Source organism: Lutjanus erythropterus, chromosome 3 (genome assembly GCF_056507025.1).
Source record: "Lutjanus erythropterus isolate fLutEry1 chromosome 3, fLutEry1.hap2, whole genome shotgun sequence".
Classification (NCBI taxonomy): domain Eukaryota; kingdom Metazoa; phylum Chordata; class Actinopteri; order Lutjaniformes; family Lutjanidae; genus Lutjanus; species Lutjanus erythropterus.
In genome coordinates, this window is record NC_139319.1 from 3,082,116 (window position 1) to 3,098,304 (window position 16,189).

General features: G+C 38.2%; 1 protein-coding gene across 1 annotated transcript; it reads right to left on the reverse strand.

The window, feature by feature from the left end:
- Positions 1-1,331: 1,331 nt before the first annotated feature.
- Positions 1,332-15,745, reverse strand: capn9 (calpain 9). The gene is made up of 20 exons (XM_084714680.1): positions 15,397-15,745; positions 11,642-11,711; positions 11,422-11,540; positions 10,509-10,642; positions 9,180-9,348; positions 8,975-9,058; positions 8,419-8,504; positions 7,710-7,787; positions 7,400-7,560; positions 7,044-7,201; positions 6,280-6,488; positions 5,342-5,378; positions 5,178-5,258; positions 4,699-4,756; positions 4,491-4,555; positions 3,731-3,799; positions 3,493-3,571; positions 2,417-2,533; positions 2,127-2,185; positions 1,332-2,020 (listed from the first exon to the last, which is right to left on the reverse strand). Exons 1-20 carry the CDS (start codon positions 15,601-15,603, stop codon positions 1,994-1,996), a joined length of 2,067 nt encoding a protein of 688 aa, XP_084570806.1. The 5' UTR covers positions 15,604-15,745; the 3' UTR covers positions 1,332-1,993.
- Positions 15,746-16,189: the final 444 nt, after the last annotated feature.

Genomic DNA, 16,189 nt, shown 5'->3' on the forward strand with positions numbered 1-16,189 from the left:
CTGAGGACGTTTCTCTGCTGCAACTTAAAGGTGTAGTATGCAACATTTTCCTTATTTAAAAAAAAAAAAATAGACTTGGAAACATAATCTCTTTCAGTCATCAGTTATGACCCACTTTGGGTGACCAGACATTCTGAAAGATTTCAGGGCAGTCCCAAATTACAAGCAGTTCTCCTGAATCTTGTCATTTTTGTGCAGAAAAATTAAACATTATGACAATAAATCAGGCAACCTTTACTTTATTAAATTCTCCATTTTCCTCAGAGACGTTCTCTATCAATAGCTTTGGGAGACTCAGGACTAGCCACTTATAAAATTTAGAGGAAAAGGTGCCAGGCCGTAAATGTACGCTATCACACACATCTTGGTTAATAGAATATTTAAATAATATTTTTATTTTTTAGGGAGCCACAGGAGCTGAGCCACAGGTTACAGACCCCTGTAATAGATGATATGAACAACATATGAATTAATGAAAATGTTCAGATCAAATCAGGTATAATTCCTGCTTTTAGTTATTGAAAATTATCTTGATCTCACTGATTAGACGATCATAAATAACATACTATTGATGTCATTTGACATGTTTTAAAACATCTGGAAACGTGAGTGGTCTGCTTCCTCTACATCTGGTATTTTGCTCTGTCGCGATGTCCAGCAAAGTGGATTCCTCTTTGTGCCACAGCAGCTGAGATGAGCAAGATGCCACCATAAAAACTCCACGAGAAGTTCTGGACACGTCTTGTGTATTTTCTCTCAAGACGGTCCTGGAGCTCTTTATGCTTTGTCCATGTTTCAGAACCATAATGAAGGACATTTTCCACACAGGTTTTGTAAAAGTTGACTGCAGCCCTTGAGACGTCTGGCAGCCATATTGGATGTAACTTATTGCAGACATTCGTAGCCTGTCCTGTCCTTGTCAGGAAGTCTGTTCTTCTTGGCATTTAACAATAATCCCACTTTGACAGCCGACACTTCAAGAGATATTATCATAATCAAACATACATCAAAAGCTTTACAAAAATCTACAAATATGACGGAGGCTTTCTTCTTTGAAACCCGATGATTCTTCTTAAAGCTAGAATCTACGGCAGGGTTGATCTTTTCCTACAGAGTCCATTTTGGTTCCTGCAAAGAACTGGGTCAACATGAGGTGTTGTACGGTTATAAGAAGAAGTGAGTTATAGATTTTAGAAACAATAGCTGATAAGGATATCTCTCTGTAGTTAGCAGGCTGCTGGAGGCCGTCCACACAACCCTACCATGCGGAAAAAAAATGCTCCAGTGATTAAATTAATAGAACAAACACAGATCTTCAGGACAACATCAACTCAATTTCATCAATTTATTCTGGCCATGTCAAAAAACATACTCATGTTTCTGCTTCATCAGAAGGTTGGTTTCAGCACCACAAACAAAATAATTGGAAAGCACATCAAAGATCTAACAATTTATTCATCTTTTGGAGGAGTTTCCGTCTTTCTACATGAATCAACTATAATTTAGTTTTAAGTAATGTGGAGGATCATAAATAAACTCCAAATAATAACTGCACATCTTACAGGATTTAATGTGTTTCACTGCGGACCTGACTGACTCTAATTGTTGGGGAAAAACTATTTCTTCAGTCCATAATCTTCTGTGAATATAAATCTTAATTAACCACAGACGTTAACTGATATCTGTACAGCTCAGTAGCATTTTTCTTCACACCAAAGCCAGCTTTATTTAAAACATTATCTCCATTCATGCAGAGAGAAAATAAAACAATATTTTGTCCAAAAGTAGAAGTCAGCAACCTTTAATTTCTGATCCCCCCGTGTCAGTACTCAAGCACAGACAGTATGTCACATTATTTGCTCAAATAGCAAAGCAAGCATTAAAAAAGTGTTTTCATGTTCATCATTTGGCCCTGAATATTCAACATTTATTTATTCAACTCCAAGACAGACTTTTGTTCTTCTGGTGGCTTCTGGCTGCTTTCAGCGTCTCCTCAGACATTCATCGACAACATCAGGAACTGTGACGTAAAGAAAATATAAAAACAAGATAAACCGTGAATAAATCGAGTCACAGGAAGTAAAAAGCTGGATTTGGTTGATTGTTACACAGACGTCTGTTTTTACCTGCATCATGCTCATGTTCACACGTCCTCTCTTGAATGTATCCATGGCCTGGAAAACTCCTAAAGATGAAGAGGAGGAGTTCCAGTGAGCATAAAGGGGCAAATAACTGTCTTCAAGTTTTACAATGTTTTCTATATCCTGTATTTTAACTTTAATTTTGTTTGTTCATCTCAGTGGGTTTCATTTTAAATTTTATGCTATGCATTCTAATTTTATCCTCATTTATGTCTTTCTTTTACTCGTATTATCAAGTGGGTTTTATCCATGTTGTGTTTTTTTTCTTTACGTACTGAACATGTTCTCCAGACGGACGATGCAGGTGAGGTAGTCGTCGAAGTCGATGTCGTAGTTGTTGTCAGCAAACCTGAGGCCGACCAGCTGCAGGAGCTGGTTGTTCAGATGCATGCCTGCAAAGGGAACAAACCCACTGATTATCAGTCAATCAATCAATCGATCAATCAATCAATCAGTTCAAACCCAAATGCACAAAACTTACACTTAAATCATTCCCCAAAAATCATGGCTGTTATATTTATTGACTGCAGTGCTATTACTGCTACTATATGACTTTTATCATGTTTATTATCAGCTGCTATTAACACCAGAATGACTTCCACTCTTACTAATATTAATATAAATAATAATAAAAGGATGAAACTGTTTCAAAATCATATTTAAATTCTGTGAAACAAATATATGAAATATAATAAATATATTTAAAAACACATTAGAATATTTAAACGGACACAAACATTGATTTTACAGCACATGCAAATATACTGTCATTTTCATGTATTCAGATAACATTAAAATATGTGGAAATATAAACGAAATAAGTTAATTGTATTACTATATTGTTTTAAACACGGTTATTGTTGTATTCTATAATATACTTCATCTATATCACAATGTAGATGGGGTTTCACAACAGAATACATCACAAATACTGTATTGTAATGTACATTATTGAGTATACAATAAAGTTAGTTTTGAGATTGTAAAAAAAACACTTAATTTGATTTTTTAAAAAGTAGATGAAGTTCTCTCATTTGTCATGAAACTTTTGACCGAGGACGACTGTGAGATGTTCAAAAACTCAGAAAAAAGCTAGTAAGTGGCAAGTCAGCTCGTAAAAACTAATTATCAGATCAAATATATGAGTTCAAAGTCTGTCAGTATGTCACATCTCCACACATGAACATGATACGTCCTTTGAGTGAAAGCATTAAAACATGAAAACAGTCAAATAAGAAATGTCCAACATGAAATATAAAATGAAAATTTCAAATGAAATGAAAATAATAAAGTAAAAAAAAATCTAAAGTAGTTCTGCTTGAAGTTTGAAGAGCGTTCAGTCGACTCTCACCTGCAGCTTGCAGAGCGATGCGAAGCTCGTAGGACGACATCTTCCCTGAACGGTCGGTGTCAAAGGACAGGAAGAGCATCTGCAACGACACCAAGTTCACCTTTAACATCCAGAACCACAGAGAACCTCAGCAATCACAGAACGTTCCTCTACGCTTCAATATGACTACTTTTACTTGCAGGTTTGAGTACTTCCTCCACCACCAGTTCACAGTTTTACCACAGAAATAAACACGTACGATCCACTTCTTCATTTTCTCCCAGAAGACCTTGAACTCTTGGAACTCCATCTTCCCTGTGCAGTCAGTCTGGTTCACCGTCAAGGACAAAAACTTTGCATCATGGGAATTATCATTATCTTAAAATCACACTGGTTTCCTCTCTGAGTTGTTTTAAAATATAATTTTACAGGAATAACTCCTGTGCTTGCAATGATTTTTTTTATGTTATTATCTTAAGATTATGAGTTGATCATTTTATTATATCAATTATATTGATAACAAGTTAGTTAATCTCTTTATCTTGAGAAAACAAAATGATGATTTCTCAAGATAATGTATCCCCTGTGAAGTCGTAGCCATGTTATTCTTAAATGACAAGGACTGATCTGAATGTTGACTCAAACAGAAATGCACAATTATCTGTATCTGTTCAACCAACAAAATTATCTGTATCTGTATCTGTATTCAGACAGAAGACCAGAATAGAGCGTGGTTTGCACATTTTTAACCCCACCCAAATCATCATGGAGCTGACCTTTTCCAAATGATAATCAGCAGCTTTATATGGAAGAAATATCCGTTTCCGTCGCATTATTTGTTCTTTTCAGACTCAGGTGCATCTTTGGTAATCAGAGAAAACAACTTTTAGTTTGCTCGTAATAACAAAGCTCTAGCATTAAATAAAATAATTGCTGGTACTGCTGTTCTCGGTTTCTGTATACTGTAAATGAAGTTAAGTGAGGTTTAAAATAAGTCAGTCAGTAATGAGGAAGGATACATCCATCAGGTTCATAATACTGTGGCAGGTGCTGAGAGTCAGGCCATCAAATTTGATCTCCTTTCCTGAACACAAAATAACAGTCATTAAACAAAATACAATAATAGTGACAATAATATTACATTACATCTCAAGTCATTTAGTTGGTGTGGCTCCTTATAAACAGACAAAAAAAAATCTAAATACTTTTATTTTATCGTTCACGTACTTCTGCTGAGGACGCCGTTCAGCATCTGCTGCAGCTCTCTGACAGAAATAGCCTGGTCCTGTAGACACACGAGGGAATAAAGAAAAAATATTAAATTCATTCATATTAATACATAGTACAGTAATGACCATAACACCTGCTGAAACACACAAATCTGAGTTTTTCACTATTTGTATGTTACCAACTGTTCTGTGTTCTGCGCCTGCTGTGAAACTGAAACAACAGGCCGAAAGAGGCTAAAAATGCTGCACCAAAAAAACAAGAAAATATGGTTTATTCTTTTAAAGAAAAATACTTTCTTGCAGCAGTGTAATCTACTGGAACTACTTTCTCGCTATGAGACACAAAGTAGTTCCTACATGAAACAACCAAGATGGAGAAATAGCTCTACAGGCCTGAGGAAAAATATGTATTTTTGATTTTGTAAAGTAAATTAAATGTGGACTGATGTGAAGAAGGTGAAGCTGCTGTTTTCTTACATCACCAGCCAGCTGCTCGAACAGCCTCCTCAGGCCTTTCTCCTCGTCCGACTCCTCCTCTGGAAGGCTGGGCGGCGGCGGCTGGAGGAAACAACACAGCGTCAGTACGAGCAGAAAGGGCGAGCTGATGGACTGATGTTTAAAAACCTGGAGGATCTACTTACATCTGGGAGGTCAGCGTCTACGTTGCTCCCCATCTCCCTGCAGAGGAGAAAAACACGGTGTGATGAAAAAAATTAAAAGAAAAGTTTTTTTCATTTAAATGTTTTCTTTTCATTTAAAAAAACGATTCAGTGTTACTCCAAGGCTTTTAATCTCTTGTATTCTGATTGCGTATTTATGAAAGATTTGTGGTTCTTTAGCTCCTCTCTAGTGGCTCCCTTATTATTATATATTAATATGTTATTTTATGTTGTAAACCTAAAGATGTAAAAAGGTGTAGAAAAATACTTAAGCTGTTTACTAATTAATTTTGATGAATGTTACCAAACCTAAAAAAAAAGAAAAGTCTCAGAGGAAAATAGAGAATTTAAGAGCTGCGGCACCTGATTGATAGGCTACTATGAAAAAACTACTTTTCCTGAAGCCACAGCATGAGGTCGGTATGGAGAAATATTTTTCTTTTGGATAAAGCAAATAATTGATTAGAAAAATTGGAAACTTTTTAGTTGACCTGACTTACATTTAAGTTGCATTAATGCAAACTTTTGTTTTGAAAGTGATCAGATGATTAAGTACATCTGATTTAAAAAAAGTTGTGAACTCAATTTGAAAGAACTTAATTCATTTGTGTGTCACCAACTGAAGTAATTTTTATTCTTGTCTCAGAAGGAAACAGCTGATCAGTCATGTGAGCTAAATTCTCTGTACGTCAGAACTTTTTAGAAAAAATGTTTCCATCTACCAAGTCTTTCTCAAAAAAGGGAAAAAACACCTTAAACCAGCATTGAAACTTTTTTGCTGAATTTCATACATTTAAAAATATTTTTTTCACTTCCATCCACCTCTAATGGATAAAAATACACTGATGTAAACACAGCTATTGACTTTTTGTTTTGTTTGTCTTGAGTTTCGTCCCTCCACGTCCAAACTGAACACTCACAGAGCCTTTGCCTTCTTCTCAGAGAAGATCCTGATGAGGAAGTCGGCCTCTTTGTGAGGCTGAAAGGTGGTCGGGACCAGCAGGTATTTCCCAGGAGGCAGTGTGAAGCGCTCCGACACCTCCCGCATGTTGATGTAGGTCTTGCTGCGAGCCTTGGATGCGTGGTAGCGGAAGAAATCTTTCCCCACGTAGTCGTCGTCATCAGGAGCCTGAACGAGGAGAAACAGAAGAAAATAGACATTAATTTTTTCCTGTTCTAATTTAATACATGCCAATTAACACATAAGTCCACATGTTAAGTAACAAAATCTGATTACAGAGAGATAACAGGTACAGATTTTTAAGAATTTTGGAAAAGAAGAAGTGATTCATTTACAAAACAATATGTACTAAAAGTCCATTTAGTAGCTTCCCTTTTCAGTTTCCATGCAACATCTCCTACATCTCCATCTGCTGATGAAGCTCAAGTGATATAACTGAAAGCTCCAGAACAAAACTGTGTACAAGTTGAATTAATGACCAGATCTTTCATTTGCATTTCAGTAGCCAATCAGGTGATCTGACCACAAATGAGCTTATGACCAGGATGAAAAACAAAACCAATACAATACAATTAAAAAAGTATTTGTTGATAATTAATCAATAGTCTAGACAAATTGTCTATTGACTTGTTGCTGGTTTCTTTATACATTAAAAAAGTGACAACATTAAAATAAAAACGCTTCACGCTGGAGTCTGAGGCGTAAACATGGTTTCTCACTGACCTCATACATTGTGAAGCCGATGGTCTCCAGGTCCAGGCCCTCCTTCCTCAGCTTTCTTCTGTTCTTCTGCATCAGAGCGATCACCACGCTGCACACGTCGTCTTCATCGTCCGCGTCCTCCAGCTGCAGCTTGAACTGCGGGTTTGTCCAGAATGTGTCTGTGGATCGAAGGTGCAGAGATTCAGACGGCAGGTTGGGACATAAACACCGACTGACATCTAAACTTAACCTGTTTATTCTGCAGCAAAGTACAGTTGGATTTTTTTTGGGGGGGGTAACATTTCTAAATACATTTGACACTGCTGGATGTTGAGACAAATGATTCAATCTCAGCTCGCTCTCAGATCTCGTCTCACCGATGTAGTTCCTGCAGCCTCCAGCGGTGGAGCCGCGGATCCAGTTTCCCTCAAACAGGCTGACCTCCCAGTGGCGCTTCGTGTTGTCGGTGAGGGAGTCAGGGGTCATGTTGCAGATCTCCACCTTGTCGTAGTTCCTCTTGAAGTCCTCAAACTCCATCCTGGAGTCACAAACACACTCAGTGTCTCAAAAACTCACAGTTCACAGCAGCCACACTGACACGGCGGCCCGCACATTTGTCTGCAGGTAATTTTTGTTTACTGGCCTCGAGAGCGCAGCCTCAAAATGTCTGATTACACGTGGACTCACCAGAATTCACCGTCCTCTGTTGAATTCTGCAGGATGCGATTCTTTTCAGCTTTGTCGACGTAACTCCACTCTCTGGAACTGAAACAGACACAAAACAAAAAAAAACATGTTACAACTTTAAAACACAGAATCGGAGAGAAGAGAGAATGACAATAAACACAAGCATTATTTTTCATTACAGGCATTGTTTTTTGTTGTTGTTGTTGTTGTTTATTTGTTTCCACATTAAATCTGTTTTAAAAAGCATTAATATCATTAATATGACATAAAAGGCTTCATATTGTACATAAATAACTTAATGAGGAAATGAGATTCCTTAAAATCTACATTAATATCCAATGTCAAAAGTGCTTTAAAATGTTAAATGTGTTATTACTGTTGTTTATTTAGATAGATTAGTTAGATGAAAACAAGAAAACACACACAGGCATTTCCCTTTTTTCAGTACCGTCAAAAAAGTTCTTTTTTTGTTACGTTTTCTAGATTAAATCAAATAATTGAATGAATGGATCATATCAGAACAGGTATTACACATGTGGGGATGAAAAATTCCTGGAAAGAGACATAAAACAACTATAATCAGATGTAAAACAACCACAGAGAGATGCTGTCATGTCATTTGTTGTTGTTTTGTGCTCCTAAAAACGAGGGATTAGGAGTCACTTGCTCCAGGAGCCCAGTGTCTCATGAGTATAACTTTTATGCTTACTTGTCACCCCAGGGTCCGTTCCACTCGACCTGACCCCAGGGGTTTCTGACCCGGACCAGCTGGACCGTCTGACCTCTGTAATTCACCTGAAAACCAGACAAACCGTTAATTCTTAACTTCCGTTACTTTATTGTTTTAAAAAGGCACAAAGTGTTCAACTTTCCTGATGACTAAACGGGCTTGTTTTCACTTTTAAATCTATTTGACTGCATCAATATGCAATCTTAGCTTTTTGTTTTCTTTAAAAGTTCATGTTGAAAAATGTTACTGTACTGTGTTGACCTCTGTACACAGACACATTATTATTTAAAATGCTGCAGTGTGTATACAGTTCTCACTTACTCTCTTATTTTTTCTATTTCGTAACTGAAAATCTGCATTTTTCTGTTTTCTTTTTTAGCCATTTTTGCATTTTTGTGTGTCAGTGTATTTCTGTATTTGTGCAAAGCATTTGAGATTCTTGTTTTTTGAGAGCAGCAGTTATACATATATATATATATATATATATATATATATTGTCTGAGTTGTTTTCTTCCCTCCAGGACGGGAGTTTTACCTGCTCCAGGCCTGTGATGGAGTATGCATGTCCCTTCACCAGGCCAGTGGACGTCTTGGCCTCAGACTCTGCAGAGCTGCTGATCTGGAGAAAAACACAGAGAGGTTTACAACAGGAGAACTACTTAGTGAAAAGAGTGAGGAGTGAAAGTAACAATAATGAAATGGTATAAATAAGAACATTTCTTTGGGGTTCAGGTATTTACATCAATAGAGCATCCCATCATGGAGCCTCTGTCCAGAGCCTTCTTCATGATGGAGAACAGGTTGCTTGGAGCATTCTTGGTGTCGTAATTCTCACCCACACCGCCGGTGAAATCCTCCATGGCCTCCATTGTGCTGCCGCCCTTCAGGGACTCGTAGCTGCCGTGCAATCTAAAATAAACACCGTGGTTAACATGGATTTAACACAGAGGCAAAACCAAACTTGAAGATTTATGTGGATTTAAACAATAAGACTTTTGTCACAGTCAGTCAGTCACATTTTAGTTGAGTTTTATGATGGATGGTCTTCCTGTGGATACTCATGTTCCTGATCTTTTGGTGACCTCTGACCTTTTCTTTGGCACATGTTGCCTATCAATTTTTTTGCTCACATGTAATTTTTAATATGGTTTTAACTGTTTGTTGCTGTCAGTGTAGAGTGATTTAGACTGGTTAGAAAAGTTATATAAAGTCTGGTAAAGCAATATTTTAGTGGTTTTAGGGAGTTTAGTCGTGCAGAGTCCATGTTGTTTTCACAGTGTAACTTAAATGTTCATGAACACACCGACGTAGGAGGAACAAATGGACTTGATTCTGGCATTAAGCGAAGAGGTGGTTGAGATAAATGCTAACATCAGCATGCTAACATGCAGAAGTATAAGCAGCATTGCAGCGAAAAATTTCCCACCGACCCAAAAAAAAACATTTTCCCTCATTGGTCACCATTTTAAAAGAGACGTTGACAGGACACATCGAGCTGCAAACAAGCTCAGTCATGACTCTTTCTATTATGAATTTTTGATCCATGGAGTTTTTACATTTGCAAAACTTTCCTCAAGCTGAGGAAAATGACCCACTGCACATATTCAGTGGGTCATATAACCAGCAAGTAAACCTAGAAGCTTGAAAACCTTTTTTTTCTTTTCTTATGCGCCAGCTGAGCAGCTCTCATCAGACTAAATGGATGCCATCTTTGCATTCACTACAGGCCTGACGTTTAACATTTCACAACTTACTTTGGTGTGTTATCACCCTGTGAAGCATCATGGAAGCTGATTTTGTGCACGCTAGAAATGAAGTCAGTGACTGCTGCAATGCCTACAAGACCGATTAACAATTGTATAGTGTGTACAGTAAAAGTCCAGGAGTTGTTTAGCTTTGCACAAAGACTGGGAGCAGGGGGAAACTGCAAGCCAGCGTTGGCAGGTGCAAAATCAGCAATATGGGAATATGTAGTTTTGCAGGTTATTTAGTGAATCACCACAGTTCATCCTGAGGGGGACATATATGTCTGTCCAAAATTAGGTATAAAATGAAGGAAGCGTTGTTACTTGGCGTAGGCTTTCTCCAGCAGGGCACTCCAGAACTCGTTGTTGGAGGCGGAGTGAAGCATGATGAGTTGATTTCTCACCGACGGCAGCCTGTCGTCCACGACGACGTCCAGCCATTCGTTGTGCTGCCAGAACTGAGGGACACGAAGAGCACGTGTCACAAACAGAGGCGGTGAAAGTACACACATTCTTTACTCGAGTAGAAGTACAGACTCTGGTAAAAGTAGAAGCAGTGATTCATCTTCAGTACGCATGTAAAAGTGAAAAAGTTTAGGCTCTGAAATGTTCTCAAAGTATAAAAGTAAAAACTCGCCCGTTGAAGGACATTTCTACTGACTGTGTCTGTGCAAAGCTCACTGAACCTCAGCTTTTTCCCACAGTCGAGTCTCCGTCTCTGTCTGTTTTGACTTGTTACGTCTTCTACATTATCTTTGTCTCGCTATTCCTGCTTCCCTTTTTTTCTGCTGCCTTTTATCTTGATTTTGTGTCACGACGTCATTTTCGTTGTCAGTGTCACTTTCATCTTGTTACGTCTTTTACACTGTTCTCATCTTATTATGTCTTTTACCTCATTTTTATCTTGTTACATCTTCCTAGATACGATCAGATAAGATGCAGACTACAAAACTAAACCTGACCTTCAATCAGCATGAGGTTGAGTAGATAATGACTGAATTTTCATTTTTGGGTGAATTATCCCTTTAAATGTACACTATATTCCTCAGAAACTGTGACTTTAATTCTGAACTAATCTGTGTCGTTCATTTGTGTCTTTTTCAGGGTAGAGTTTTTAATTTTCTGCGTCCTGACTTGGACTTGAAAAGGACCAGCGGGAGAACATGAGTCAAAGGGACACGTGTCAGCCAATAAACTATCGCCTCATCAGTCTGCAGCCAATCAGCCGTCAGTGTACCTGGAAGTGAAAGATGCCGGCGTATCTTTGGTCAAAGCCCTGGTCGTGGGGGACGACTCGGGCCAGGGCGTCTTTCTTGAGCGTCAAGGATGCAATGGCTGCTAGTAGCCAGCAGTCCCCTGTGGAGACAAACAGGTGCATCATGGGTAAATTAGTTAAATCTGTGCACATACAGTAAAACACACAAAATGACTCATGCAGATGACTTGAGAGTACCGACCAAGCTGTCCCTGGCAAATGTCTGTCCTGTCCGCGTTTCCTACGATGAACTTCGGGTTGTCGCAGATCTCCTGTAGAACAGGTGAGGAACAGCAGGAGAACAGGTCGGTTTATTTAAAAAGAACAAAACAAATGACAGTTGAGAGGTGACATAGGTGCCTCTGATAGGCGTGTTCACATTCCAGGCATATTAATCAGCCTTTAAATCCCAGTCAGTGAAACACAAAAACCACACCACACGCCACACGCTGGCAGCCGGAGCATTTTACTCTGCAGCAACGCCCAAGACAGAAATGTGCAGTCATTGTAAAGAACACGAGAAGTGAGTTTTACTCCAGTTTACTCGGGCCAGGTCGCTGCTGACGGCACGTTAACAGGTGAAGGAAAATGAGCTGCAGATGAGCCAAAAAAAGACTCTAACTTTAAAGGGACATTGCACTCAAAAATCAAAGTTATATATTTTCCCTCTGGCCTGTAGTGCTATTTATCCTCCTAGATAGTTTTGGTGTGAATTGCAGAGTTCTGGAGATATCAGCTGTAGAGACGTCTGCCTTCTATCCAGTAATGGAACTAGATGGCACTCAGCTTGTGGTTCTCAAAGCACCAAAAAATACATCTAAAAAAAACACAACGGCAGCGTCTCTCTCCAGGAATCATGACCCAGTTACAACAGAGACCTTGTTGTGAGCAGTTTCATGAAGAAACTACTTTCTGCAGTAGAATCTACCGGAACTACTTTCTTCTTCAAGTTTTACAGCTCAGTCTTAACCTCTTAACGGGCACAGCAAGAAAAACATTTGCAAGCAAATATTTATTGGTAAAACTGTGTTCCTGGCTCCACACTTAGCAACTTTTCAGGTTTTTTTTCCTCAGATGACCCAATAAGGAGGCAGATATGCAACTCAACCAGCCGGTTGACCTGCCCAGTCCTCGTAATTCTAGGTATGACTTAGTAAGTATTAGACTTCAATGGAATTTTTGTGCAACTTAAGTTAAAGTATTGTCATATAAAAACAGTACAGAGAGTAGAATATATTAATAATATTCAATATTCAATCAGTATATATAAAAAAGACACATCATCCTATTTTAACACACATTACAATTTCATTAGTCAATGTATTAGAAATAAAATAATTGTTAATCTCTGATTCCTGTCCAGAAAGTACATATGAAAAAGCTGTGGACTGTCCCTGTCTAATAAACAAATACAAATAAAATCTCACAACTTCAGTTTACAATAATGTCCTCACACAAAAAGGAGAATCTGTGCATTTTTAGTTACATTTACACAACTGTACTCATCGTTTCAGGCCTCTGTCATAATAGTATAGATCTACTGAAAGGTAACTGTACAGTAAGTTTGAGGTCAGAGCTTCAAAACACAAACCCACACAGCCTCTGATTGGTCGACAGACTCAACCCGAGGCATCGTGGGATTACCAGTGGATGGCTAACAACCGTGCTAACAACAACGTTAACATTTCTCAACACAAAGAAACTGATAAGAAATCACAAAGGCCGTTCAACCAGCTGATCACACACTTTTTCATGGGAAACAGAGAAAAAAATGTTATTGTCGTGATTCTTCTCTTTCTCATATCAGGTTTAAGTGTCACTCAAAGTCTTATGTTTTCTTAGCTTCCAAACAAAGATATCTTTTTACAACATTTCTGTCTAGTGGATATAATCAACATTAAACACTTTATTCAGTTTAGGGAACAATATTAAAATGGCCTAAAACGGGTTCACTGACTTTTTATTGCAGCAATTTAGTTGCATATAAAGTCAATGCCTGTTAAACGGTTAAACTGAATATTTTGCCTTCTATCTAAAGCGCAATGCAATTTTCTCATCCAGCCAAAAGAAATAAAGGACATTTTAATAAAAAAGTCTGTGCTTTATGTCAAGCAGGACAGCAAACCCAAAATTTGACCTCATTCTCTGTTGATCATCCTGAGTAAGCAGGTCGTGATTTCAGGAAGGAGTTTGTCAAATGCATTTGTTGGGATTTTTGCCTTTATTCACTGGACAGCTGATAGATAAATGAACAGCAGGCGGGAGTCAAACCTGCAGAGGACGAACAGCCTCAGTACACAGGGTGCAGGATCTACCAGCTGAGCTACAGGGACGCCCCATCAAATGTATTTCTGAGTGAGTGACTGCCTTTTAGTCCCATTAAACTGGGGAGAAGACTGAACAGTGTACAGACAGTGTGCTTGATATCTCCAAAAACTTGGCATCTCACATCCAATTATTTCTCTTTATTTATATAGACACTTCATTTATAAGTTTTATGTACTTTTTTCTTGGTTTTTTTCTTATCATTCTGTCTTGTTTACTGTGTTTTTGTGTTATTTGCTTTGTGTTTTACCTTAATTTTGTCTTTGTCTTGTAAACTCTGTTTTATAGGTGCTATATAAATAAAGTTATCATTATTTTATGCACTTTTTAATGTCTAAAAAACATGTTTCAATCATGTATTTTGGATTCTGTTTGCTCAGTGTTTTGTTCCCTATAATCAGCCCTCAGAAAGTTTATCTGCTATCTCTTGTGTGACTGTGCTTGTATTTAAACTGTTGTGAATAAACTAACAGTGAAGAAAGTTTAAATAAATGTCTTAATTTAAAGCTGATCAGCTGAAAGAAGCTCACTGCAGACTTTTACTTTTCCTGCAGATAACACTGAGGTGTGTGGGGATAAAGTCTGCGTACAGACCTGCACTTGACTCTATTTACACTGTTTTCTAGCAGAACTGGTTTTGCAGCTGCGGCTGAATAAATACTTAATAGCTTTTTGTGTTAAAAATCAATAGAAACCAACATCAAATAAAGTCTCACTTCATTCATCCGGTGCCATAATGTCAGCAATCACAGATTCTCCATCTTTTACACTCATTAAATCAGCTTCATTAGTTTTTCATTAAATCAGGTTGAACTGAAGCAGAGTTTAGTTCAAGACTTCAGAACCTGATAGAAAAGTAAATATGACCTGTTTTTATCACTAAAAACAACTAGAATATTCAAGCAAGTGTTGACCCACAATAAAACAGTCTGCATGAGTGACGCAACCTCTCATCAGATGAACAGTTCATTCATTCAACAAAAACTGAATTTAAGACATAAAATGCTAAATGTAAGCCTTTTAAATGTTCTGCCAGTGCTTACACTGGTACTTTTACTTATTCAGTATCTTCAAATACTTTATATCCCTAAAATATGATGAAAGGATTGAAATTATGTCATTAATATTTTTTTTAATCTGACATGTTTTTTTTTTCATCACATTGGACTAAAATAAAGACAAAAAACATATTTATCCAATATATCTCACCACCTCTTAAGTTAATTTGAGCTACGTTTTATTTTTTGAGATTTTCTCATGTTTATGAGCAAAGTGCACAGGAGTTTTGACAGAAATATTTTGTCATACCTATGTTGGGTTTTTTTTAAATTGTGATAACATTCCCTGGATTATCTTAAAATGCTTCATATATATAAAATACATACAACCTTAAAAGGTTATGTAAGTCTATGAACCATAATAACTGATAAAGTAAGATATTAAAACCTCAAAACTACAGACTCAATCCTGTTTCTCTCATTCTCTGACGTTAACTGTCAACGTGCCCAGATTTCACATTTATGGGCTTTAAGAGGAAACAGTTTGAAACATCTGAGCACTTCTCTGGATGCTGCTTTGATCAGAGCATCAGTCCAGCCTCCTCAAACTTAATCTAACAGCTCCATGTCCTACCTTGGGCCTCTTCCATTCAATCTGCACAGGAACACTCTGGCTGAAGAAGAGCGAGGAGTCGGTGGCGGGGAAGTCTGAATCCTCAAACAGGACCCCCTTCCGCAGACACTCGTTCCTCAGCTCCTCAAAAGACTTCCCATCAGACTGTGTGTCCACGGCCTTGGTGGAGCCGGAGCGGCCGCCGGACAGAGTGGACTGGAGAGGCATCTTCTTCTCCTGCTTCTGCTTCCTCTGCTTCTGCTTCTTCTTCGGATAAGAAGCTCAGTGAGGACGAGACGGAGACGTGAGGAGGTGTGTGTGTGTGTGTGATGCAGGGAGTTGCCTGCCTGCTGTGTGTTTGATGCAGAGACGAGCCTGTCAGGTCAGTACAGGTGGAGAGAGGGAGGTACACACACCCTCCAGACAGAAACTGGTTTATCCTCCCCTGGCAGTGAACCTCGCCCCTACTGACTGTTGTCTCTTATCTCCCTCGCTCTCTCTCTCTCTCTTTGGGCTTGGCCTGCAGGAAACTGTCAGAATTCATTCCTGATGGTTTGCCAACAGCATCTTCAAATGGGAACTTTGTGGTGCACTTAAACTTATTTTAACATCTATTGATAATTACTTGGAGAACATTACAGGCTCAAAACAAGAAGGTTCTGGGCTCAAACCTTTCTGCGTGCCTGTGCTGGAATGTAACTAAGTACATTTAAGTACTGTACATAAGTACAAATACAGGGTATGCACTGATGTCAATTTCCCACCAGGACACACTCCCAAAAACATCCTGCAACATGGCTGCCCTTATAAAACA

Coding starts and splice junctions, on each gene's coding strand:
- capn9 (XM_084714680.1), bottom strand. CDS start 15,603: ATGCCTCTCCAGTCCACTCTGTCCGGCGGCCGCTCCGGCTCCACCAAG. Junction 11,541..11,641: donor CATTTGCCAGGGACAGCTTG/GTCGGTACTCTC, acceptor TTGTCTCCACAG/GGGACTGCTGGCTACTAGCA. Junction 9,059..9,179: donor TGATGGGATGCTCTATTGAT/GTAAATACCTGA, acceptor GTTTTTCTCCAG/ATCAGCAGCTCTGCAGAGTC.